The 27789-nt window shown below is 43.0% G+C and overlaps 2 protein-coding genes across 5 annotated transcripts in view; one reads left to right on the forward strand and one right to left on the reverse strand.

The window, feature by feature from the left end:
* CCDC127 (coiled-coil domain containing 127) lies at window positions 1-26514 on the reverse strand. Of its 4 annotated transcripts, XM_038390734.2 has the most exons (5): window positions 26330-26445; window positions 23297-23381; window positions 22368-22439; window positions 17950-18078; window positions 1-1238 (listed from the first exon to the last, which is right to left on the reverse strand). In XM_038390734.2, the coding sequence occupies exons 4-5, from the start codon at window positions 18068-18070 to the stop codon at window positions 568-570; spliced, it is 792 nt and encodes a 263-aa protein (XP_038246662.1). In that variant the 5' UTR covers window positions 18071-18078; window positions 22368-22439; window positions 23297-23381; window positions 26330-26445; the 3' UTR covers window positions 1-567. The 4 variants fall into 4 exon arrangements, with proteins under 4 accessions (XP_038246662.1, XP_038246666.1, XP_038246665.1 ...); XM_038390738.2 differs by lacking the exon at window positions 22368-22439 and having other exon boundaries at window positions 26381-26514; XM_038390737.2 differs by lacking the exon at window positions 22368-22439.
* Window positions 26515-26528: 14 nt separating this feature from the next.
* SDHA (succinate dehydrogenase complex flavoprotein subunit A) overlaps window positions 26529-27789 on the forward strand; it is a 29834-nt gene continuing 28573 nt past the window's right edge. Inside the window, exon 1 of the mRNA XM_038390731.2 lies at window positions 26529-26660. Coding sequence (XP_038246659.1) covers window positions 26592-26660 — 69 coding nt within the window. The 5' untranslated portion in view covers window positions 26529-26591. The remainder of the gene's footprint in view (window positions 26661-27789) is intronic.

A 27789-nucleotide genomic window follows, 5' to 3' on the forward strand; every position in this document is an offset into this window, starting at 1 on the left:
AAGTCCTTGTTTTTATTTTTGTTCTGTATTATTTTAAATAGCATCTTGTCTTTGTATTTCAAGCAATTTTTTTTTGTATAATGTAGTGTAAAGTGATATATGCACACCAAGCTTGGAAGACCATGCAAATCTAATTTGAAAACATAATTCCACACTTTTTCATTGGTACAGAGAAAGCATCTCACACTTAAATAATATAACAAGAAATCTCACTGTTATAGTCACTTCTGAGTACTTTCCTGAGAGTTTTGTTGCACTGCCATGCAGGAAATCAGGAGTTGGGAGCATTCTCTGCTAACCTGGCTGTGAACACAAAGTGTATCTTTCAGTTGACACAGTCTCAGGGTAAACTGCACTGCTTAGTGAGCATTTGTTGTTGGCCCATCAATGGAAAGGCACCAATAGTGGAGACACCTTCATGGATGGGGAGTCCTGCAAATGTGGCTGCAATGAGGAGGGGGAAAAATATATGAATGTACTACAGGAAATTAGCATCTTTAGAATACCAGTGAGTCATCATATATTACATGTGCCATAGTACATGAAATGCCACTACTTCCCCACACATCATTTTTCCAACAGGGCCTTCTCTACCCTCTTGAACTTCTTTAATTCAACAGTTAGTTTCCAATATCTGAGATAAAGCCACATTAGTCTTCCATTTTGACGCTTGTTTGTGTTCAGCACATTACCACAATATGTATCATACTTAAAAATATCTTTTAAACCATTTTCCATTTCTATATCCACAGCAACAGGATCAGTTGCAGCTCTAACTAGCAAATTTTTCTCTATTTCTAGTCGCTGGTTTCTGGGCAGCACAAAACTGCAGTAGATATCTTGTCTTTCTAAAAGTGCTTCTTCAAATTCTTTTATTACAATATTAGCTCTCTTTTGCCATTGTGCTTCCTTTGCAAGACAACTCTGGTACAAGGCACCTGCTGCCCCTGAGCGCCGCAGAACCTGTTTTTCTTGCTCCAGCTTTTCATGTTCCTGTTCTAGAACTCTTCTTTCTTCTACTAATTTGCGACTCTGGGAGATTAGGGCTTCACGATAACTCAGGGTTCTGTTGTGTTCCTTTTCAAGCTCCAACTCCAAGTGAGCAACTGTACGACGATTTTCTGTGATTATGTCACGATATTTTGATTCAAGATCTCTTTGTACAGATGTTAGTCTTCTGTAATATTCTTTTTTATCTTTTTCTCTCTCTTTCTGAGACTCTCTGGACCAGATCCAACCTGTCATACATAAAACAAATTTCAAATGTAAACAAAATATGTACAGTATTGATAATCAAAATTATTGACGTACTTCACAAAGAAGTTCTGTTGCTACTTTTAGTAGTAACTTTATTTATTTTTTTCTCCCCAAAGACACAAAGGATGAAATTCACTTCAGTTCAGATGTCCCACAAAACTGAGAAGTTATATGGTCTATGTTATAGAGGAGATCAGACTTGATTATCAGAATATTCTCTTCTGGCCTTAAAATCTATGCATCTTTATTTCTAAAACATAAGAATGGCTATACTGGGTCAGAGCAATGGTCCATCTTGCCCAGTTTTCTGACAGTGGCTGGTGCCAGATGTTTCAGAGGGAATGAACAGAACAGAGCAATTTATTGAGAGATCCATCCCCTGTCGCCCAATCCCATCTTCTGACAGTCAAAGGTTTAGGTACACTGAGACCATGGGATTGTGTCCCTGACCATCTTGGGCAATAGTTATTGGTGGATCTTTCCTCCATGAATTTATCTAATTCTTTTTTGAACCCAGCCATACTTTTTGCCTTAACAACATCCCCTGGCAACAAGTTCCGCAGGTAGAATGTGAGTTGTGTGAAGAAGTACTTCCTTATGTTTGTTTTAAATCTGCCTCCTATTAATTTCATTGGGTGACTCTGGTTCTTGTGTTATGTGAATGGATAAATAACACTTCCTTATTCACTTTTCCACACCACATGATTTTATAGACCTCGATCATATCCCCGAGTCATCTCTTTTTTAAACTGAACAATCCCAGTCTTTTCAATCTCTCCTCACATGGAAGTTGTTCGATACGCATCACTTTTGTTGTCCTTCTCTGTGCTTTTCCTAATTCTAATATCTCTTTTTTGAGATTGGGCGACCAGAACTGCACGCAGTATTCAAGGTGTGGGTGTACCATGGATTTATATAGTGGCATTATGATTTTTAGTCTCATTATCTATCCATTGCCTAACGGTTCCTAACATTACTAGCTTTTTTTCCACTGCTGCTGCAGCCGGAGCAGGCGTTTTCAGAGAACTATCTACAATGACTCCAAGATCTTTCTTGAGTGGTAGCAGCTAATTTACATCCCCATCATTTTGTCCGTATAGATGGGATTATGTTGTCCAATGTGCAGTACTTCACATTTATCAACACTGAATTTCATCTACCATTTTGATGCCCAGTCATCCAGTTTTGTGAGATCCCTTTGCAACTCTTTGCAGTCAGCTTTGGACTTAATTATCTTGAGTAATTTTGTATCGTCTGCAAGTTTAGCCATCTCACTGTTCACCCCTTTTTCCAGATAAAACTTGCAGATGATACAAAATTACTCAAGATAATTAAGTCCAAAGCTGACTGCAAAGAGTTGCAAAGGGATATCACAAAACTGGATGACTGGGCATCAAATTTTCCAGATCATTTGAATATGTTGAACAGAACTGTTCCCAATACAAATCCTTGGAAGACCTCACTATTTACCTTTTTTCATTGTGAAAACTGATCATTTATTCCTACTGTCTCTTTCCTATCTTTTAGACAGTTACAGATCCATAAGAGGACCTTCCCTTTTATCCCAAGACTGCTTTACTTTGCTTAAGAGCTTTTGGTGTGGGACCTTGTCAAAGGCTTTCTGAAAGTCCATGTACACTATATCAACTGGATCACCCTTGTTCACATGCTTGTTGACACCCTCAATAGATTTATGAGATCTGATTGCCATGTTGATTCTTCCCCAACATATTGTATTCATCTATGTGTCTGACAATTCTGTTTTTTACTATAGTTTCAACCAATTTGCCTGGTACTGAAGTTAGGCTTACCAGCCTGTAATTGCCAGGATCACCTCTGGAGACATTTTTTTTTAAATTGGCCTTACATTAGCTATCCTCCAGTCATCTGGTACAGACTCTGATTTAAGCGATGGGTTACATACCACAGGCAGTTATGCAATTTTCATATTTGAGTTCCTTCATAACTCTTGGATGAATACCATCTGGTCCCGGTGACTTCTTATTGTTTAATTTATCAGTTTGTTCCAAAACCTCCTCTGATATCTTAATCTGAGACAATTCCTCAGATTTGTCACCTAAAACTTATATGCTTCTCAGTGTACATGGGGGAAGGAAGTGATGTTGAGGAAGCAGTTTAGGGTTTATAGAAAAGCTGTTTTGTGGCCCCTAACTTCAGGGCCTGAGGTTGGAGTTTTGTGAGTAAAAAAAACTTACTTTTCCTCTCAGTGTGACAGGTCTTGGTGGTTACAGACCTTCTCTCTCTCTCACTCTGACTCTGGAGATGGGGGTAGGATGAGACACATAGCTCATCACAGCAGTAGTTCGAGTTCTGTCAAGGCATGATGGTAAACAGGAGAAGTGTATAAACAAAACCATTTCCACAGGACAGCTGAGAGCCCTGGAAAGAGGCTGTTCTGATGGTCATTCCTGGAAGAGGCAAGTACAGCCACTTTCTTTTATTTTTATGATCCTTTGCTTTGTAATGAATTTGAGGCAGAACAGAGGAACGTCTGAATCAATATATGAGGTTCTGAGTATGTACTCCTGCTTTTATGATCATACTGAAATAGACTCAAAGGCAAAGTAACTTTCTGTTCACATTTTGAGTACGTGCCTTTTTATTGTTCGGCCTGAGACAATCATGCTATGCTGAAAATTTATAGTTCTTCCCTCAGAAAGTTCATGGGTCAACTGTTCTTCAGTATTAGAATTCTGATAATCAGAAGTATTATCTCAGAGATCAAACATAATTCCACTAGATTGATTAACCCATAAAAAATAGCACAAGGTCCAATCTTCCAAGGGGTCCACATGCAGAAATGCCATTGATTTTGATGGGAGCTACTTGCACGGCACAATCAGGAACATAGGAGTTACCATACAGGATCAGACCCGAAGCCCATCTCGTCCTGTATCTTGTCTCCAACACTGTCCAGCACCAGAAGTTTCAGAGGAAGGTGTAAGAACCCCACAAGGAAAACATCTAGAATAATCTTCTCCCAACATTAGGTATCATCCTGTTCTCTAAAAGATTTGTTAGCATGATTTATAACAATACTGGATATTCTTCATGTCCATGTAAATGTCCAATTCCTTTTTGAATCTTGTTAAATTCTTGATCTTACTGACTTCCTGTGACAATGAGTTCCACCTTTTAATTACCAATGTATGTGGAAGTTTTTTTTAATAAGTTTGAATTTTCCACCTTTTAATTTAATGTCCTCTTGTTCTTGAGTTATGAGACAGGGAGAACAGAACTTCTTGATCTATGCCATTCTATACTTGACATATTTTTATCATATCACCTGTTATTCATCCCCTTTTTAATCCCAATTTTTCAATCTCTCTTCCTAGGAGCTTTTCCATGCCCTTAATCATTCTCATTGCCCTTCCTTGAACTATATCTAATTTTGCAATAATCTTTTTGAGATGGGGTACTGCCCACAATATTCTAGGAGAGGCCATATCAATTATTTGTATAATGACATAATATTCTGCATATTATTCACCATCCCATTTCTTTTGTGTCCTAATATCTTGTTTACTTTTTTGACCACAGTTATGCACTGAACAGAGGTCTTAATTGACCTGTCTACAGAGACGCCAAAGTCCTTTTCCGGAGCTAATACAGTTAATTTTGAACCCTTTAAGGGGTATGAGTAATCTCCATTTTTCTCCGTAGTGTTCATTACTCGGCATATAGTGACACTGAACTTCATCTGCTATTATGATGTCCATTCACCTTTTTAGCTTAGGTGTCTCTGAAGTTCTTCACAGTTCTTTTTGGTCCCCACTAACTTAAATAACTGTCATCTGAAAATTTTTCTACCTCACTAACTCATGCTCCTTTCCAGATCATAATAAATATGTTTAACCACCTGGGACCTAGTATGGAACTTGGAGGCACCCCACTATTCACCTTTTGCCATGATGAAAATTAGCCACTTAATTCTACTCTTTGCTTTTTGCCTGCTAGCCAGTATTTGATCCACGACAATACTATGCCTGCCTCTCACATTACTACTACTCAACCTCTTTAACAGCCTCTTGTGAGGCACCTTGTCAAAGCTCTTTTTGGAAGTCTAGATAAATCTCAACTGGTTTTCCTTTACCTACTACATTACTGATACCTTCAAATAATTCCAAGAATTTCATGAGACATGATTTTCCTTGGCAGAAACCAGGCTGGTTAGACCATACGATATCATGATCTTCCAGTTATTGTGTTTTATTTAATTTTTAAGTCTCACTGATCTCTGACAGACTGACAATATCCTGTAATATGGATTTGTAATATGGTGAACAAACCTATGGAATTAAGATGAAGATAAATTTAATTAAACTTTACTGAATTAAATTAAACATCTTTGGAGTTCATTGTATTAAAAATGCAATTCTTTTTGTTCTAGTGTGAGACCGTATGGAACTTCTTTAGCAAGAAGACAAGATTAATGCAATTTCTGGATGGCATTAGGAACTTCTAAGGACCTTCTGGAACAATGTGTGTGAAGTGGATTCCTAGGCAGTACCTTGGAGTGAGGGGAATGCAAATTCTCTCCTCTAGAAGCCAACTTTTGAAGTTGTGCAGGAGAAGATAGACTCATTGTATACAAATTACCAGTTTCTGGAAACTCCAGATCAAAGAGCCCTGAATTGTATAAGGGTGGACTAAACTTGTCATGAGCATGCCTGTTCTAAACTGAACCTATGATGAATTTATAACCACAAGGAATCCCCTGGGGTTGGGGCTTGGAGGACTGCATCTGCCAGAATCCATGTTAGGATTGGGGTAGACTCTGGTAAGCTTACTAGCATGTGTGTATGTTCTTTTAATATGTTTTCCCTGTAATATTTTGTTTACCTTAAGAATAAAGTCAGCTTGCAGAGGAAGTGTTATGTGGTACCTTATAACTATAGCAATTACACCCCTTACTCGTCTTTGAAGAGAGAAGGCAGGTGTGTTTAAGCAGACTGTTTTTGCTGGGACTAACCGAGTGAAAGCAGGGAACTGTTCCGAAGGGAGTGAGACATGGGTCTCAGCCCAAAAAGACAATGGCTAAGGAGCTAAAAGCATGACAGTGGGTGCCCTTGCTGGACCACTGAGGAGAAATACAGGTGCAGTTGCCCTGAATTGTGACAATCTCTAATTCCCCATATCACCACTTAGAGCCTTTTTAAAAAAAATACAGGTACATTTACTGCCCTCCAATTCTTTGAAACTGTGTGTTTTTTTTAATGAGTTTGTATATTTTTGCTAGCAGATCAGCCACATCATGCTTCAGATCCTTCTGAAATCATGGATGGATACTATCTCAGCCTGATGATTTATTGTTTTTAAAATTATTAATTTGTTCCAGCATCTTTTTTTAAGACACACGCAGGATTGGAGTCAGAATCAATATGCTGGACAAATTGTACAAATGTGTAAATAGAGAATTAGTTTTTATTAATTATGATCTGAGATTTAAAAACTAAACCTCAGTCAATACCTGTCTATTAATTTGCAATCAGGTCAGTTAAGTCAGCTGAGTAACTTTGTCAATAGGTAGAGTTTTCTCACTATGGAATTATGTATATTTATTGCCTTGAAGGTACAAGAAGCCCTTGAAAATGAAGATTTTTGGAAAGCTTTCAATTCTTACATTGAGCACTGCTCAATTTCCTAGCTATATACGCATTTGTCATGTGGACCCACCACTTTTTTTTTCCTCAACTGTACAGTTGAACCATAGGATCTTTATCTAAAGTGAAGTAGGTAGGAATGATAAGAAGAGTATGAAAAATGCCCCCTTATCAAGAGGATGTTACAAAGAATAGTCCTGTAAAAGGCTCAGGTATCAGCCAGCCCAGTGCAATAGTCCCTGAACTAAGTAACCATTACTATATAGTACTATAAATATACATTTCTTTTTATAGAAAAAAAAGTTTCCGTTCATGGAAACTGCACACAAATATAGACAAACAGACAAAAGGAAAAGGAAGAAACAAGATGTAAAATAAATAGTATGAGTCATATTATGGGATCGTGGTAAAGCAATAGTTACAGCTGAGTCAGATATTTGTGTTTAACAGAGGAGAGAAAGGAAGTATCTTCTACATTATTTTAGAAAAAAATCACAATAGAGAGGGAATGAAGGCTCTGAATTTTCTGACATCTGAATTTGTTTAAAATATGTATACTAATTACCAAGTGTGTCTTTTTTTTTTTTTTTGCAGAACCATTTTACAATGAATACATGGGCACTTTCAATATAAAACTTCTAAGGTATCTAACTGAATTTCTGTAGTTTACACAAATACTGATTTTAGATTTTTTGCTTTTGTAATTTGGGTGATTTTTTTTTTCATAACTGGTTTGAGCTAATCCAGTTTCAATGTGCTGCATTAACTCTGATAACATTATTTGCTAGGCAGTGAGCTGTATTTACACAATAGCACATTAAAAAAATTCTAATGGGCCATTTTACAGCTTTGTTGTCAGCGATTTCAGAATCACCAGTTTGAAATCACAGTGATAAATGATGATAAATTATTTGATAGGCAGCATCCTATATCTTTTTCCGTAACAGCAGATGTGCAGGTTGCAACAGGTGCATTCAGGGTGAACACTTCTCTATAGTTGAACATTCATTGCAGCCATCACTATACTGTCATTCTTTGTAAACCATGGTATTATTTGTTTTTTATTTCTCATCTTTAATGTATGCAGTTTTTTTAGGGAAATTCATGCAAAAATCAATCTCTGTTTAACTTCAACATTCATAGAAGATGGACACACTCGTTAAAATTCTTTTTTTTTCCCCTAAGAAATGTTTAGCATTCATACTTTTAACATGTCCTCTTTGAATGTATGCTGGCCTTAAGGCTGTATGATAGTTTACCACAGGGGACTGTAACAGGGTAGCTGGCCCATTCAATTAAACTACTCTCAGTTCTCCTATTCCAGTCCAGGTGCTCTCAGTCGTGCCAAATGAGAGGGCAGGGCAGCACCTAGGGGGCTATAATAGGCCTGGTGAGAAAGCAATCTACTGAGTCAGAGAAGACCAAGTGATGAAAACTGTCAAAGAGAAAGAGAAAGAGAAAAAGAAGGAAGGTGGTTCCTGGGAGAGGGCTGAAAGCAGCAGAGCACCAAGAGTAGTTTGCTGGTTGGTGTTCCCAATCTAGAGAGCCAGGGCCAGAGGGCTGGAAAGCAGGAGCAGAGGGAGAGACCTGCTGGCTCTAAGCTGGAGAGCTGGAACCAAGGGCCAGAGGCCTCAATCAAGGGGCAAAAGCACATGGGCTTACTTGCTGATGTCTTCCTCCTGGACAGCTGAGCCCCAGAGGAACCATGAGAGGGCCAGGGGGAGTGAGAGATGCTTTCCTAGCAAGGATGCTCCCAGCAGAGAGGCTGTGGGAGTTCCTGTGTGAAGAGCAGGGTTGCTCCCCAGAAGGAAGGGCTGGGATGGCTACCCCGGCAGTAGGACAGAGAAGAACTTAGATTCTAGGTATGCTGAGAACAAAGCTGGGTTTTAAAGACTCTCTCTCTCTCTCTCTCTCTCTCACACACACACACACACACACACACACACACACACACACACACTGTGTGTGAGAGAGATGATGTTTTGGAAGTTTTGATTATGGACTAATTGCACTATGTTTTGGTTACTAAACTATATTGATGAACTAGAAGATAATCTTGTATGGAATTACTGAGGACTCTCGAGGGAAACTGAGGTGAGGGGCCACTTACAGGGTGCCTTGAGGCCACTGGAAGAAGGATAATAGGTAAGAATTGATATGACTTACATGTGTGTATGTTGACCATAACTGTGTATTTGCTAGCTTTTCAGTAGTTGAGGAAAATGTTAGAACACAGCAACCTTAAATAAACAAATTTTGTTTGTGTTTATGTGAAAGTGTAGTAAGTGACTTACAAGTTCTAGTACTTTTAAAGAGGGACTGGACTAGGGCAAGCCGGGAATAGACAAAAAACTGCAAGTATATGGTGGAAAGAAAGACAAGATTTGAAGTAAAAGTGAAAAGAAAAGGAGTACTTGTGGCACCTTAGAGACTAACAAATTTATTTGAGCGTAAGCTTTCGTGAGCTACAGCTCACTTCATCGGATGCATTTGGTGGAAAAAACAGAGGGGAGATTGTTTCATGTTCTCTGTGTGTGTATATCAATGGGTTTATCATACACACTGTAAGGAGAGTGATCACTTAAGATAAGCCATCACCAGCAGCGGGGGGAGGGGGAAAGGAGGAAAACCTTTCATGGTGACAAGCAAGGTAGGCTAATTCCAGCAGTTAACAAGAATATCAGAGGAACAATGGGGGGTGGGGTGGGAGGGAGAAATACCATGGGGAAATAGTTTTACTTTGTGTAATGACTCATCCATTCCCAGTCTCTATTCAAGCCTAAGTTAATTGTATCCAGTTTGCAAATTAATTCCAATTCAGCAGTCTCTCGTTGGAATCTGTTTTTGAAGTTTTTTTGTTGAAGAATAGCCACTCTCAGGTCTGTAATCGAGTGACCAGAGAGATTGAAGTGAAGTGTTCTCCAACTGGTTTTTGAATGTTATCATTCTTGACGTCTGATTTGTGTCCATTTATTCTTTTACGTAGAGACTGTCCAGTTTGTAAAAGTAAAAGTCAGAGATCCAGAAAGGTCAGGTAGGTTAGTGATGGATCACCATGTTGACTGGAAAATGTAAAGATGAAATCCCTCCTCCTTTGTGACTTTACCAATTTCATTCTCAGAATTCTGCATTTTATTAACTAATTTAGAAGAGAAATGGCCAGTAACTTGAAGATGGAAATTTTCAAAGCAGTGGAATAGTATAGATTTTTATACCAGAGTAAGTAATATGGCTAGTCTTAAAAAGATGATGTTTTGGGTCAATGAATGATGTAAAAGGGATCCATAAAAATATTGTCTGTTTCGGGAAGTGTAAGGAGATAGCATGACAATAATTGCTGAACCTGAAAAAAAGCTACACTCTTATAGCTAAAAATAAAGGTTAAGTTACACATACTCAAAGTTTGTTTAAAACAAAAAGATTATCACACTATTCCAGGGGTTCCCAAACTTGGTTTGCGGTTTGTTCAGGCTAAGCCTCTGGCAGGCCACAAGACACTTTGTTTACCTGAGTGTCCGCAGGTATGGTCGTTCGCAGCTCCCTGTGGCCGCGGTTCACCGCTCCTGGCCAATGGGAGCTGCAGGAAGCAGTGGCCTGGCCTGCACGGCTTCCCACAGCTCCCATTGGCCGGGAATGGCAAACCGCGGCCACTGGGAGCTGAGTGGCCGTACCTGTGGATGTTCAGGTAAACAAAGCATCTCGCGGCTCACCAGGGCCTTACCCTGAACAAGCCGTGAACCAAGTTTGGGAACCCCTGCACTATTCTAACTGATGATCATTGTTGGGCAGAAGTCCAGAATAAACAGTTTAGAAACTTCTCTACCTGCCTTTTCAGAGATTATTTATTAAAGGTGACTTGCAAAGGTGACTTCCCTTTCTTAAGGGAATTTGCCCTGTTTTGCTTCCTTCTGATGTATTAAAAATGTAAGGTTTTTTTCCTTTAGAAACTAAAGACAGCTTTAACTTTTTTTTAACCTTAGAAATATCAGGAGCATCAAGTCTTATTAGCCCTGGAGAATCTCAAGGAAGTACCAAGGATATTTATTCTAAGTTTTAATACCTTAAGGGTTAATGTACTGAATTTTAACAAAGTTTTTCCTTTATTCATGCTATTAATTACTGCAGTTAAGTTAAAAACAAATGTTTTTAAAAAGTCTGAGTCACTTTCACTTGCTAAATTTTCACTATCACCATTTCACTAAAAGAAAAGGAGTACTTGTGGCACCTTAGACTAACAAATTTATTTGAGTATAAGCTTTCATGAGCTACAGCTCACATCATCGTCTGAATGCATCCAATGAAGTGAGCTGTAGCTCACGAAAGCTTATGCTCAAATAAATTTGTTAGTCTCTAAGGTGCCACAAGTACTCCTTTTCTTTTTGCAAATACAAACTAACATGGCTGCTACTCTGAAACCTACCATTTCACTAGTTTTCTAGTCTTCATAGGAGGGGCTTCCAGCCTAGACAGGCCTTGAATTTCTAACATTAACAATTTGCTTGGGGTAGCAGGGGACCTCAGGCCTTCTTCGTACATTAAAAGACAGAAAAGGCACAAGCCAAATTTTTTAGCTTTTTGCAGGCTACCTTTAAGTTCCATTTTCAAAAAGGGTTCATCTGGACAAATTCCTTCCCTGCCAAATGGGCTGCATACAGTATTCTCTGTGGTCTAGCTACAGAGCATTGTCTCCCTTCTTCAGTGAGTTATCTGAAACAGTACGACAACGCTATTGAAAGAAATATAACATACCTTTAGAGCCAGTCCATGGACCTTTTGTGGGTTCCTTCCCAGCTTGTTGGCACCTTGCTAATGTTTCACATGCTGCTCCATCAGCATGGTGCATTTGCAGAATGGAGCTTACTAAAATATTAGTTGAATTCCACTTGCAACCCTGACTGCCAAGGAACTGAGGGGAAAAATTGCCTTAATACTCTGCCTGTAACTTTCCACAACGGGATCTCAAATCACAATACAAATATTGAAGAACTTGAGCAACACACAACCTCTGTGACGTAGTATTATCTTAGATATAAGAGGATGGATTAGATGATCCAGGAAGATCTTTCTAGCCATAGGCTCTAAGTCTGATAGCTACACACTCCAGTTTCAGGCTCATATTACTTTAATATCCAGGATTTTTTTTAAATCCTCTTTAGGAGGTACATACACCTAGAATCCATAGTATATAAATAGCACACATTTTGAAAACTCTGTACCATTACTTACAGTAACTTAGAAGTCTCTACAACGCTCATTAAAGCACAGTATCCTCAACAGTAAGATCATCATTAACAGACATTTTGGGTCACAGGAAACATTTCTATGTGTGTACCTATGATAGATTACCTTTGAGGGAACATAAGAGTATTCTGAGCTATTTATTGTCCTTACTCTGATCAATTGGACTGAAGAACTTACGGATCTAAAGGTAGACGAGGCCTGGGATTACTTTAAATCAAAGCTGCAGAAGCTATCGGAAGCCTTTATCCCAAGAAAGGGGAAAAAATAAATAGGAAGGAGTTGTAGACCAAGCATCTTAGAGAGGTGATTAAGAAGAAGCAGAAAGCATACAGGGAGTGGAAGATGGGAGGGATCAGCAAGGAAAGCTACCTAATTGAGGTCAGAACATGTAGGGATAAAGTGAGACAGGCTAAAAATCGAGTCGAGTTGGACCTTGCAAAGGGAATTAAAACCAATAGTAAAAGGTTCTATAGCCATATAAATAAGAAGAAAACTAAGAAAGAAGAAGTGGGGCCCCTAAACACTGAGGATGGAGTGGAGGTTAAAGATAATCTAGGCATGGCCCAATATCTAAACAAATACTTTGCCTCAGTCTTTAATAAGGCTAAAGAGGATCTTGGGGATAATGATAGCATGACAAATGGGAAGGAGGATATAGAGGTAGATATTACCATATCTGAGGTAGAAGCGAAACACAAACAGCTTAATGGGACTAAATCGGGGGGGCCCAGATAATATTCATCCAAGAATATTAAAGGAATTGGCACCTGAAATTGCAAGCCCATTAGCAAGAATTTTTAATGAATCTGTAAACTCAGGAGTAGTACCGAATGATTGGAGAATTGCTAATACAGTTCCTATTTTTAAGAAAGGGAAAAAAAGTGATCCGGGTAACTACAGGCCATTAGTTTGACATCTGTAGTATGCAAGGTCCTGGAAAAAATTTTGAAGGAGAAATTAGTTAAGGACATTGAAGTCAATGGTAAATGGGACAAAATACAACATGGTTTTACAAAAGGTAGGTCATGCCAAACCAGCCTAATCTCCTTTTTTGAAAAAGTAACAGATTTTTTAGATAAAGGAAACGCAGTGGATCTAATTTACCTAGATTTCAGTAAGGCATTTGATACCGTGCCACATGGGGAATTATTAGTTAAATTGGAGAAGATGGGGATCAATATGAACATCAAAAGATGGATAAGGAATTGGTTAAAGGGGGGACTGCAACAGGTGCTACTGAAAGGCGAACTGTCAGGCCGGAGGGAGGTTACCAGTGGAGTTCCTCAGGGATCGGTTTTGAGACCAATCTTATTTAATCTTTTTATTACTGACCTTGGCACAAAAAGTGGGAGTGTGCTAATAAAGTTTGCAAATGATACAAAGCTGGGAGGTATTGCCAATTCAGAGAAGGATCGGGATGTTATACAGGAGGATCTGGATGACCTTGCAAACTGGAGTAATAGTAATAGGATGAAATTTAATAGTGAGAAGTGTAAGGTTATGCATTTAGGGATTAATAACAAGAATTTTAGTTATAAGTTGGGGACGCATCAATTAGAAGTAACGGAAGAGGAGAAGGACCTTGGAGTATTGGTTGATCATAGGATGACTATGAGCTGCCAATGTGATATGGCTGTGAAAAAAGCTAATGCGGTTTTGGGATGCATCAGGAGAGGCATTTCCAGTAGGGATAAGGAGGTTTTAGTACCATTATACAAGGCACTGGTGAGACCTCACCTAGAATACTGTGTGCAGTTCTGGTCTCCCATGTTTAAAAAGGATGAATTCAAACTGGAGCAGGTACAGAGAAGGGCTACTAGGATGATCCGAGGAATGGAAAACTTGTCTTATGAAAGGAGACTTAAGGAGCTTGGCTTGGTTAGCCTAACTAAAAGAAGGTTGAGGGGAGATATGATTGCTCTCCATAAATATATCAAAGGGCTAAATACAGGAGAGGGAGAGGAATTATTTCAGCTCAGCACCAATGTGGACACAAGAACAAATGGATATAAACTGGCCACCAGGAAGTTTAGTCTTGAAATTAGATGAAGTTTTGGAATAGCCTTCCAAGGGAAGCAGTGGGGGCAAAAGATCTATCTGGTTTTAAGATTCTACTCGATAAGTTTATGGAGGAGATGGTATGATGGGATAATGGGATTTTGGTAAGTAATTGATCTTTAAATATTCAGGGTAAATAGGCCTAATCCCCTGAGATGGGATATTAGATGGATGGGATCTGAGTTACCCAGGAAAGAATTTTCTGTAGTATCTGGCTGGTAAATCTTGCCCATATGCTCAGGGTTTAGCTGATCGCCATATTTGGGGTCGGGAAGGAATTTTCCTCCAGGGCAGATTGGAGAGGCCCTGGAGGTTTTTCGCCTTCCTCTGTAGCATGGGGCATGGGTGACTTGAGGGAGGCTTATCTGTTCCTTGAAGTCTTTAAACCATGATTTGAGGACTTCAATAGGTCAGACATAGGTGAGGTTTTTCGTAGGAGAGGGTGGGTGAGATTCTGTGTCCTGCGCTGTGTAGGAGGTCGGACTAGATGATCAGAATGGTCCCTTCTGACCTTAGTATCTATGAATTTACAGAGCCAAAAAGAAAGCAGTTATTTTTAAGCATGTAGGGAATAATCCTGCATTTCTTAAACACTCAAAACCACCACTCAGTCAAGCAATACAGTACTCAAAAGAATACAGGGTCTGTCCCCAATTGTGAATTACTGTACAGGGCTGCTTAGAACTCTTATACAGCAAGACACTGAAGTTTTCCACAAACAGAGCAATTTATTAGATAATTTTTCACATTGTAGTTTTATTCATTCTGAAAACATCCAAGATAAATGCTATTCACCACAGGTAAATCAGTTTTACAGTCAAACTGCTTGGGCAGAGTATAGTATTGTGTATGTGTCTAACACAATGGGGCTCCCCATCTCTGATTTGGGTTTCTCGGCACTATCACATTTGACTCAAATATTGTGAAGCACAACATAAAATGTTGTAACATGGCTCCCCTACACATCATCCACTTCACCAATATCTCAAGCCTCCTCACTCAGCTCTTATACAGACAGCTCCACACCATCTTATGCATGGAACATCCTCCCTGAACTGATCCTTAGGGGTTACTAAACTGTCCTACTTCAAATCCTTCCTCTAGGCTCACCTCTGCAGCAATGCCTAGACGAAAACTGCTAGTTAACAATGGCTAGGTTACGGGACAACTGGTAATAGACTTTTTTAAAGAATACAAATGTATATACACAGTATTTATAAATAACAATTGTAATTATATTCCTCTTTTTTGCTACCATTCATGTCACTTCTAGCCCGTATCCAATGGCTTAAGGCAGTGGTTCTCAAACTATGGGGCAGGCTTCTAGGGGAGGTGTGAGCTGTATGGTTGTTTTGTTTTTGTTTTGTTTTTTTTTTGGAAGAGCTCTGGCTGTCAGACCCAGGTGCCTGGGCTTGTGCCCGCCCAGGAGGCAGGGATAAAGGGAGCTTTGCCACCCGGGGCTTAGGCTCTCCTCCCTCCCCACCCCCTTACTGCCAGGCAGCCCAAGCTTGGGATCTCCTTCTCCTGTCCAATTCCTCAACTGGAGGTGGTGAGGCTCTGGCTGTCAGCCCCAGAGTGGAAGCAGCAGTAACTCCTGAGGGCATTCTGTGCCAAAAAATTAAAAATTCTGCACACAATATTTTAAAATTCAGCAAATTATATTTGTCAAATAAATGTGGAGGCATGGCATTGGGGAGCACGGGCCACTGGCTGCACAGAGGTGGGAGATCACTTTGCAGCTCCCCCCCGGGAAACCGACTCTCAGCACTGAGGCTGCACCCAACCCTGATACAGCGCAAGTACAGGGCCTGCCCCCAAAAACACCCCAGGGCCCTCCCCCTCTGTTCCAAGTGCACAGGCGGGGGCAGGCAGGCTCAGCAAGGCAGGATCCAAGTGTGTGGGGGATGCAGGTGTGGGTTGAGAGGATTCTCGGTGGGACAATCTGGGTGCAGGCAGCTCAGTGAGGGATCCGGGTGCGGGGGGCATCTTGATGCACAGAGGCTTGTTGGAGGGTTCTGGGTGCAACGGTAATGGGACTCTGCAGCGGGGTCCAGGTGAAGGTGGTTGGGGCTCAGCCGGGGGATCTGGGTGTGGGAGGGATAGAGATCGAAAGGGGGGGGGGTCTGGGTGTGGGGGATCCAGATACTGGGGGAGTGGGGCTCAGTGGGATGGGGATCCAGGTGTAGCTGGTTGAGGCTCGGTAGGGTGGGAATCCAGGTGTGGGTGGCTCACTGGGGTGGTCCAGGTGTAGGGGGAAGGGACTCATCGGGGGGTTCTGGTTGTGGGGTGAGGATCTGGGTATGAGGGGGTCTGGATACATGGGGGTTGGGTGGATGGAGGAGCAGCTCCCTGTATAGGAATCCCTCCCCTGCAGCTGTGGAGCGATGGGTGCAGGAAGCGCTCGTGGGGGGTTTTTGCACAGCTTCCAGACGGGAGAAATCTGGGGGGGGTAGGTCTGACCCAGCCCTGGATGCCGTGCAGGGAAAGAGGAAGTCCTGTCCTCCCCAACCCAACCAGGACTAGCAGCTGAGCCCAGGACAGAGTAGGAGCCACCAGCCGGGTCTTCCCCAGTCCCGCCCTCTGCCCCACAGTGATTTACCTCTCTGCCGGCTGCCCTGGGCACCCAAAACATACTTCTGGGAAGGGTCGCACGACTGCTCTTGTGGCTTCCCCATCAGAAAGCCATTTTTCTGCAGGGGAGCAAAGAAATCTGCGGGGGACATAAATTCTGTGCAGAATCCCCCCAGGCGTAAGCAGCACAGAAGTAAGGGTGCCAATGGGACACTAAGTCTGCTGTGAAAAGTGATATTGACAAATATCACTTTTCACATTGGCTCCTTTACATCTGTGCTGTTGCTGGCACAGCACTGCCTTCAGAGCTGGGCACCCAGCCAGCGGCCGCTGCTCTCCACTCTGCCTTCAGAGCTGGTGGAGATATATATTCTGGTGGAGAGGTGGGAGAGAGGGGCGGAAAATACTACAGATACAAAGAAGGGGGGCCTGACCAAAAAGTTTGAGAACCACTGGCTTAAGGGGTTTTGGACAAAATCCTTAACTATAAATACTTTGGGGAAGGGACTACGTCTTTATGTGACATTGCAATGCAACTAACACAATGGTGTCCTCATCTCTATTAGAGCCTCTTAACGGTATTTCAGTGTGTTATCTGATAATAACGAGGAACAGTGAGGTTAAATTACTTGCCCAGGGTCACTCAGTCTATGGCAGAACACAGGTCTCCTTCCTCCAACTCACATGCCTTAAACACAAAACTTTCCACTTCCCTAAAAAGAGGCAAATTATGGAGGAGCAGAAAGGATGAGTGAGGGAAAGGGAAAGACTGTATCAGTCTACAATTTTTTCCCAAAAAAAAACAAAGGAAAATTAGCTTGTGTAGACAAATGTGTGTATTGGTATTTTTATGTATTAGCCTTCCTTTACCTGCACATACCAGTCCTCCTAAACATACATTCCCTCCCAAATAGGGTTATTCACCCAATTCTCTCCTCTTCCTTCAAAGGCTCTAAGGTGACCCTCCTCCAGCTAGTAAGGATGGCTACAATTGGCTTTCCACTGGATTGTGGAAATGCCATTTCAATCAGCTGGACAGAAGAGGGGTTGCTCGAGCAGTGTATTGCTACATGAACCTTTTGGTCCAGAGAACTCAGCAGCCAGTTTTGACGCCCCCCCCATACAGGCAACGCATTGTATTTCCACTAGAATGCTGGGCCTGATCAGAAAAAATATAATTATTAAAAATATTACTTACGAAATGCAGCCAATCCCAGCATTGGAACCAACAAAGCATAATTCCATTTGTTTCCATCACGACCATTATCCCTTGGATTAGGCTGGATATTCCAGTTTGGAGGATCATTTAAATTATTCATGGAGACACCTTTAGATTCATGGGGGGGAAAAAAAAAGTCATGTCAGTGGTACCAATGATTAAGGGACGGCGCTGATAGCAGTAGGTAACATGGACATGTGCACCTATCAAAATCACATCTAATACTTGGTTCAGGATTTCTATTTTAGATTCTGGATCAAACTGGAACTAAAGAGATGGATTTTTAACTGTAAGAGTAATTAACTACTGAAACAGATTACCAGGGAAGTGGTACATTCTCCATCACTTGGAGTCTTTAAAGCATAGTCTAGTTCAAAACAAGCTATTGGACGCCGTGCATAACCACTGAGCATTCTATTACCTGTGTTATGCATACTGGTGGTCAGACTAGATATCACAATGAACTCTTTTGGTATTAATCTTACTCTATCTATTCTTTGCTAATGAAATTACTTCCAGTCAGTAGACAAAGGCCTAGAAAGCCAATTTCACTCCTCAAGCATGGAAACAAGTACAATAACTAATCCATAAGGCCGATACCTGTTCTTTGAGTCCCATTGCTGCTGTAGCACATATAAAAACCCCACCAATTAATGATGCCTAAGATGGTGAGTAGGTGGGGATAACCAGCACTTTAGTAATTTTTAAAAACTTGAAAATGTCTTATGTTGTAAGTGCTTTGGGGTAGACAACTAAAATAATGAAGCCCCAGTCCTACTGGTGGTCTCTGGACACTGTTTGGCACTCTGTACCTCAAAGCAGCACCCTAGAACCCGTATATTCACGATCATATAATTATGATATGTTTTGAACAAAGTGTGCCTTTTGAGGCATCATTTAAAAAGTCTTGATCTGTTGAACATTAATATCCTGTTGGATTGTATGTGCTATTATTGTATATGAGGTTATGAAGTTTTTTGGGGGGTGGTGTCTGTCTGAACTATGTTGTGAGGTTGGGAACACCCACACCCAGTCTTTCAGGTAAAGCAATGGAGTAGCCAGACAAGCTGATGGCCCATTAAAGAGAATCTACACTCTCAGTTACCATCCCAGAAGACTTCTGAAAAAGAGCATTGTAGATAATGGAGAATGACTGACCAATGAGGGTGGATCCCCAGTCACAAGCATAGAACTTTCCAGCAAGCTGGAAGAAACTATAAAAGAAGGGGAAGTGACATCATGACTTGGCCTCACGCCCCGCACAACTCAACATCTGGAAACATGTCTGGAGGACAAAGACTTTGAACACAGGAGGGTGGTCCCAGGCCGGAGGAGAGTTCCAGCCTGTGTATTGAAGTTCCCAGACTTGTTTGTACCATCTCTCAGGCTGAGGCACTGCTTGATTCCAACCCCATTTACTTTATAGAACTTAGACTATGAATTTATTTTATTCCTTAGGTAACCAACTTGATGTCTATGCTTATTACTTATAATCACTTAAAATCTATCTTTCTGTAGTTAGTAAATCTGTTTTATATTTTATCTAAAACAGTGTGTTTTAGCTGAAGTGTTTGGGAAATCTCAGATCAGTTTATAATGGCTAGTGTATGTCCTCTTTACATTGAGGGAGGGGTGGACTTGGTAATGAACTTACACTGGTCAGGCTTCTAACCAGGGCAAGACGGTACAGTTCTGGGGTACAAGGCTGGGAAGCTGGGGGGAACTGGCTGGAGCCTCTCTGTTGTTGGTTCATGAGTGAGTGGGAGCATTCATGTAACTCGGTTGGTTGTGTCTGTGCCTGTGAAGTGTAAGTGCAGTGCCTGCCACAGGTTTTAGCTTGCCAACGACATCACAGTGTGAGAGGGAGCCCAGTTTGGGGGGGACAGAGAGCTCAGCAGTCCCATAGTTCAGGCTGCACCCGGGAACCCTGTCATACTATAGTCATTTAAATAGAAGTAAAACCATGAATCCAGATGTTATAAAAGTTGCCTTTAGGTGGAAAACAAACTGGGTTATTGGTTAGTTTTGAGTTGCTTTCTTCTTGTAAGATCAAAAGTTTCAACTACTCCTCCACCCTCCCTTCAAAAAACACAAAAAGCTGATTCTTCCTTTAAGAGTGTTGAAAGTCAGATGTGTATTCCACGAATAATTAGCTACAAAGAAAAAAAATTGTCTATTGGTAAAATTATTTAAAACAGGGCTGAATTTGGCTCTCCATTGCAACATCACTCTTTTAATCAGCCAAACAAAAGAGGGGTTGTGGAGCAATAAGGTCCTACTGGCTGCACCTGCAGTGCTCCATGGATCGGCCCAGAGAGTTTCCTGGTACAACAGGAAATACAATTTAAAGTAGAATAGTGTGAAAGGAATTGCTTATACAGCTGAAGACAGTTAATTTACTGCTTGTGAAAGATGAGGTCTCAGTGGGAGTCAAATAGACAGGCAAGTCCTTTGTTCAGCCGTGGAGCAGGTGAGTCGTGGGCACTGGCATGTGAGCTTCTCTCCCCACTCCCCACCACTGACCCAATTTGGCCATTACTTTGTACAGAATTATCAAGGGGAAAAAGAAGTTCATCTCCATGCTATTTCAGACCTATGTATTTCCGTGAAGATTGTCAACATGGATCACAACTGTATTACAGTACAGACCAGTTTACATGCGAATCTGCTTAAAGCACGGTAGCGCCAGGCCTCCTAGTGCTACCTATTTAACATGCAAGACTCATTAACACGCGATACAGGAACTTGCTACGTAGCGCTACAGATTTGCTCATTAACTCACTGACATAGAAATCAACAGGAAGTGCGGAGCAGAAACGTGCTGTAAGTCTTTACCGATATTGGTAAAGACGTAACACGCATGCTTAGTCATCGTCACGCTAGAGAGATATACAATATATATACACTACATTAGAAAATTGTAACCATAGGCCTAATATAATGGCAGAGGGCAAGTGTCAGCGTTCCTATACTGTAGAAGAAAAACTAGCTGCAATAGATGGAGTAAATAGTGGAGAAACCCAGGCCAAAGTTTCAAAAGATATTGGGATTGCCGAATCTACTCTCTGAGGATGGCTAAAAAACTAATCTAAACTGAATGGCTTTGTATAAAATATCAATTCTGCCATGGGGCTTAAATGAAAACGTGTGCTATTCAGCAAAACCCACAATAGACAAAGCCATGCGCACGTGGTTTGCTCAGGAAAGGCTGAAAGGAATGCCGCTAAAGTGGGCTAATTCTTCAAACCCAAGAGACAAAATTTGGAAATTTAATGGGGGATGAATCATTCCAAGCCAGCAATGGGTTTATAAGTCGTTTATAAGTCATTTTAAAAAGCGTTATGGCATAGCGCAGGTATCGATTTATGGAGAAAGACGATCAGCCGATGAATTGGCCGCGAATGCATTTCCCACTGAGTTAAAATCTATTTTAAAAAAAGAAGACTACCACAAAGAACAACTTTATAATTGTGATGAAACAGCTTTATTTGCAAAACTGCTACCTGATAAGACTTTAGCCTTTAATTACGAGACACAGAAAACAACTGAATTTAAAAAGATTGTGCGACTCTTCTTTTTTGTAGTAATAAGAGGGGCAGCCATAAGCTTGCCCCTCTTCTCGGTGGCCGCTTTCATAACCCTCACTGCTTTTAATCACCTCAATAGAGCCAAACTGCCAGTAATATACGCTAAAAGCAAAAATGCTAGGATGACGAGACACATTTTCAACAACTGGTTCCACGATAACTTTGTTCCAGCTGTTCATAGGCATCTGCGGTCAAAGAAACTCGAAGCCAAGGCACTTTTGCTACTTGACAATTGTCCGGCCCATCCTCCAGCCAAATCACTGGTATCGAGCGATGGAAAAATTCAAGTGCTATACCTACCATTCAACACAACATCAAAAATTCAACCTTTAGACCAGGGCATTATTCAGAATTTTAAAAACAGTTATCAATGGGAGATGATTTTGGCGATCATGTCATGCACGTCTTCAGGCATTTCCAAATTCCTGAAACAGTTAAACATGAAGGAAATTATTTAATTTAGATTAAAAAAAGCTTGGGACGGAGTAAAACAAAAGTCCATTGAAAACTGCTGGATGAAGGCTCTCGGTGATGCCTTTTCTGTCAAAGACCCGCGGTCCGTTAACACGCGGTCATGATGGCTTGACTCCTGACATCCGCACGTAAATGGGTCTGTACGGTATTTGTATTACTATAGCACCTAGGAGCCCTAGTCCTGGTCCCCACTGTATTAGGTGCTGTACAAACACAACAAAATGATCATCCTGTCCCAAAGCCTATACAATCTAAAATTTGTTGTCAGTATGTCCACTGAGAACTGGACTGCCAAGTCCATATCTGACGAAAGAAGCTGTGCAGTTAGTTACCCACCTCCACTCCTGCGTATTACACAAATATGATGAGTTGTTGTCCTCTCTTGCAAAGATGCCAAAACAAGTACCTCTTTTAAAAAAAAAAAAAAATCATGTTTACAAAAAAATATCTTCAGAGTTTCAGGGGCTTTGAAATGTGTTTAAGCAAGTGTTTACACCACAACTCAATTACCAAATATATGTTCATATTTTTTATCACTTCAGGGAAAGCAAATATTCTTCATGTTGAAGGATTGTTCTAAAAGATTAGATTTTTTTTTAGAGAGAAGTTCTATTGGTTGTAGAATACTTTTTCTGCCATTCAGCACCTCTAAAATGACATATTTACAACACAATTTTATTTAAAAGTATTCTACATTTCCTACTTAAAATGGAAAGTGAACTTGGCTAAAAGTGTTGGCACAAGCCAACTTTTAAATACGAGCAACGTTTTGTTATGTTTAATAATCATGATGCCGAAAAATCTTTACAAGGAAGAACTTTAGCATAGTAGTACATCAGGGGTCAGCAACCTATGGCACACGTGCCAAAGACGGCACGCAAGCCAATTTGTAATGGCACGCTGCTGCCTGCCGGGTCCCAGCTGCCGGCCCCGCTCAGCCAGCCTAGGTGAACAGAACCCCAGGCTGGCAGCGGGCTGAGCGGGCCAGCAGCATAAGATCAGCATTTTAATTTAATTTTAAATGATGCTTCTTAAACATTTTGAAAACCTTGTTTACTTTACATACGACAATAGTTTAGTTATATAATATATAGACTTATAGAGAGAGACTTTCTAAAAAACGTTAAAATGTATTACTGGCACACGAAACCTTAAATTAGAGTGAATAAATGAAGACTCGGCACACCACTTCTGAAAGGCTGCCGATCCCTGTGGTATATCAAGAAAAAACTGAAAAATACCCCAGAACTTTGAGATTTACTTACCATCAGTTTAACAGACTTAGGTACAACTTTGCCACTTGCCTAGAAAATAGGACACTGCAGCTTCTTTATTAAAGTCATTTTAGACCTAAAAATAAAATGATTGCTTTAGTAACCAGTTAATTTGCGAGATTAGGATTTTTAAATATGAACATTTCGCCTTTATTTAAAGTGATAATAGGTGAAATCAGATCTCTCTGATAAGGCAGAAGTATAGAACTGGTTTTGCTGGTGATGACAGAGATGGTACTACCTTTCTTAGAGCTTCAGACCGACAAGTCAGTCTTTCAGATATTTCAGACCTGTCCCATGATATGGATTCTGATCAGGGTCTGATGCTACAACAAATTCCTCTTTACAGAAATAAAAGGAAAAAACCCTGCTGCAAGCAACTATAATTTTGGTTTTCCAAATCAAAGTCTATTATGGTGCAATTCATGTATGCAAGACTTTAGAACATTGGAGTTGGAGGGCTGTCTCTCTAGCTCGGAGCAGGGATAACAGAGTTGGGTAGATGGATTTAGGACCTCTCCTCACATTCCCCCCCCCACCCCCACCCCCGGCATATAAGCATTTATTTATTGTGTTAAGATACTTGTGGGCCATCTAGGTACTGATTTGTCCACATCACTGCAAACCCAGACCACCCTCCACACTTTGAGCCTACCACAGTGCTAGCCCACAGAGAGAAGTGGGACGGGAGCTCTGCCCCGGCCAAGAGTGGGCTACTTTGCCATGGAAAGGGCTGTAGTGAAGTCCAAGAGTTAGCTGGGCCCTGATGCACAAAGATACTTCCAAACCCGAGATTTAGGTGTCCAAGTCTCAAGTTAGTCTCCCGCAGGGTTTGGCAGGAGTTTTGGGGATCACAAAGGAGCCGAAACTCACGCAGTGAGTAAGTTTTCAGGGTAAAAGTTCCCCTCCGCATCTAAATTTCAGCCTCTCCACTTGTGCGCAGCTGTCTGGGCACCTATCTCTCACCTAAATTCCAGAACAATTCATGAACCGGGAGAAGATTTGCCTTTTGGCGTTCGCTGGCCTATCTCACATGCAGGGCCTGATCTTGAATGTGTGCTCGGAGGCTGCCAACCAGATCAGGTCCCATTGAAAATCTAACCAAAGGAGGATGAGGTGATGCCCCTTCCCCCACCCAAACTTTTAGCTCTAGCCCAGGAGTTAGAACAGTGATTCTCAACCAGGGGTACATGTAACCGCTGGGAGTACATAGAGGTCTTCTGGGGGTACATCAACTCATCTAGATATTTGCCTAGTTTTACAACAGGCTACATAAAAAGCACCAGCGAAGTCTGTACAAACTAAAATTTCATACGACTTGCTTATAATGCTTTATATACTATACACTGAAATGTAAGTACAATATTTATATTCCAATTTATTTTATATTATATGATAAAAATGAGAAAGTCAGCAATTTCTCAGTACTAGTGTGCTATGACACTTTTGTATTTTTATGTATGATTTCAGAGGCAAGTAGTTTTTAAGTGAGGTGAAACTTGGGGATACACAAGACAAATCAGACTCCTGAAAAGGGTACAATAGCCTGAAAAAGTTGAGAGCCACTGAGTTTGAGTGCTCAGCTGGGAGGTGTGGGTTCCCCCCTGGTGGCAGAGAAAGAGTTTGAACAGGAGTGGCCCCCTCTCGGGGGGGGGGGGGGTTGGGAGGGCTGTAATCAGGGACGTGGGGTCAGTCTGACATGGGGCTGCCCCTGAGTGCCCCCACAGGAGCTGTTCCACTGTGAGTCCCCTAGCACTTGGGGCTGGGGTGGTGCTGGGCAGCAGGGGCATTGGGCCCTTCCCCAGGACCATGCGCTGCACTGTGCCGCCTACATCCCTGGGTTACTCCTGAGGGAATTCTGCGCCACTGCACATACGCAGAATGTATGGCCCCTGAAGATTTCTTTGCTTCCCCACAGAAAAATGACTTTCTGACAGGAAAGCAAAGGGAAGCCACAAGAGTGGTCACATGACCGTTTCAAGCAGTATGTTTTGGGTGCCCAGGACAGTCAGCAGAGAGGTAAATCATTGTGGGGCAGAGAGCAGGACTGGGGAAGGCCTGGCTGGTGGCACCTACCCTGTGCTGAGGTCAGCTGCTAGCATGGCATCCAGGGCTGGATCAGACCCACCCCCCAGATTTCTCCCCCAGTTGAAAGAATCTCCCCCCTTTCCCATCACTCCTCAGCTGCAGGGGGAGGGATCCCTGTACAGGGAGCTGCTCCCCCATCTGCCCAACCCCCCTATACCCAGACCCTCACCCTACCCCCAGAATCCCCCCCTTACACCTGGACCACCCCAATGAGCCACCCACACCTGGATTCCCACCCTACCAAGCCCCAACCACCTTCACCTGGATCCCCCTGCAGAGTCCCATTTCCATTGCACCCAGATCCCCCACAACAAGACCCTGTACAGCCAGATCCCCCCTGCACCCGGATCGCCCACTGAGCCGCCCGCACCCAGATTACCTCACACAGAACCCCCGCTCCCCCCCCCGCAGCGCCTCCACACTCGGATCCCGCCTGCCTGCACCTGGCATGGAAGAGTTGGGACCTGGGGTGTTTCTGGGCCAGGCCCGGTCCTTGTGTTGTGTCAGCTTTGGGTGCAGCTGAGGGGGAGGGAAGCTGGGGGGGAGGGGAGCAGCTATCTAGAGGGGGAGCTGCACAGTGATCTCCCACCTCTGTGCAGCCAGTGGCCCGTGCTCCCCAATGCCATACTGGAGCCTCCCCATGTATTTGATAAATAAAATTTGCCGAATTGTAAACTATTGTGCGCACAGAGCAGAACGCCCTCAGCAGCACTTGGTAGATCCGGGTCCAGTGACGGGGCTGGACAGGCCGCGCGCTCAGAGACCCCCCCATGGCCAGACCGATCCGCGCGCGGGGTCCTGCTCGCCCTGGACAGCCCCGGGCGCTCCCGCCCTCACGCGCTGAAGGCGCGGCCTGGAAACTCAACAGCGCCTCCCACCCCCCGCGGGCTTGGGGACAACCCCGTGAGCACCGCGGCCGAGGAAGAGGAGACTCACCGCACGAAGCCCGCCAGGCCCAGCTGAGTAGCCGCCGCCGCCGCCACTTACCTCACCTGCCAGCGGGTCCAGCCCCCACCTCCCCGGCCCAGCCCATTGGAACGAGAGGGGGAAAGGGAACACCATCCGCGGCAGCCTGGTCGCACGTCACACTATCCTCCCCCGGCACTTGGTCTCTCCCGGAGGCTCGCGCCGGTAACGGCGCGGCCAGCCCCGCCCGCACGCATGCGCAGGAAGCGACTGACTCTCCGGACGGGGCGAAATGGCGGCGTCAGCTGGCGCGGCGTCGCGGGGGTTAGCGAAGCGGCTGTTCCGACCCCCCGTGGGAGCGGTGAGTGCGCCCCGCCTCGCGGGCAGCCGGCCCTTGCAGAAGGGCGGGGTCTGGCTCGGCGTCTCCCGGGGCGGGAGCTGGTCAGCCCGAGGGGGCCTCTCAGACGCGTCGAACCCGCTCGCCTAGCGCGCGCGCGCGCACGCGGCGGTGGGGGGAGCCGCGCGCTGCCCCGCTCCCCCGGCAGCCCCCGCTCCGCTCCGGGCAACAGACGCCGGCTCGGCCCCTCCTCCGTCGCGGCTGGGGCGGGGGCTGCCGTCCGAGTCTCGTGCCGGAGCTCGCCTAGCCCGAAGATCAGACCTGTTGTTAAAGCCCCTCCGGGTGCCCTTGCGGCGAGAGGCGCCGGCCCAGCAGCCTCTGCTGACTCTGGCGTTGGCTGCCACCCATCCCTCTGTTCGCCGCCAGTCTGAGTAGACGCGAACGAGATGGACAAAGGGTGGGCGAGAAAAGCGAGGCTCTGCCGGGGGAAGTGACTTGCCCAAGGTCACCCGGCTGGTGGGAGGCAGAGCCCGGTATAGAACCCAGCCCTGGCAGCCCGCGGTGTGGTGACCTGTCCACTGGTCCCTGCTGCCTCCCCAGTACCCCCTTTGCCTCTGTTTTAGCAGGTAGACAAGTGACACCTTAAGGTTCTTAATTTCAAAGGCCTATGCAGTCTGTTTCTGTGGGATCTCTTTTTGGGATTTGATCTCAGGTACCAGGGATTCAGTGGCAGGAGTTTAGTTCTTGAGAAGCAGTGTCTTTTTTTTTAGCAGCCTTATTAAAAAAAGTGGGCAGAGGAATACAACAGTCATGATGGTGTGTTAGTAGAAAGGCTTTCAAAGAAACCCCAGTATTCTCAAGGAGACCAACATGGCCTGGCTCTTTTAAATAGCCTGGTGCTTTATTAAACAAAAAGGCAACGTGTATGAGGTTTTATTGGAGTACGGAGTATCTCATCCGTTGCTTTAAATGAATTAATAGTATTTTGCTATGAACAAATATTTGAAAGTTACATACATTTAAAGTGTTTGGAGTGGGGTTGTTAATAACTGGTCTCTGAGCTGATAAAGTAAGGAATTATATATGAAACCAGATAGTGTGCATCCAAGCTCCCCTGAAACTACACTTGATGCTTTTCATTCCCCCGCTCACT

The sequence above is a fragment of the Dermochelys coriacea genome, chromosome 2 (assembly GCF_009764565.3).
Source record: "Dermochelys coriacea isolate rDerCor1 chromosome 2, rDerCor1.pri.v4, whole genome shotgun sequence".
NCBI lineage: Eukaryota > Metazoa > Chordata > Testudines > Dermochelyidae > Dermochelys > Dermochelys coriacea.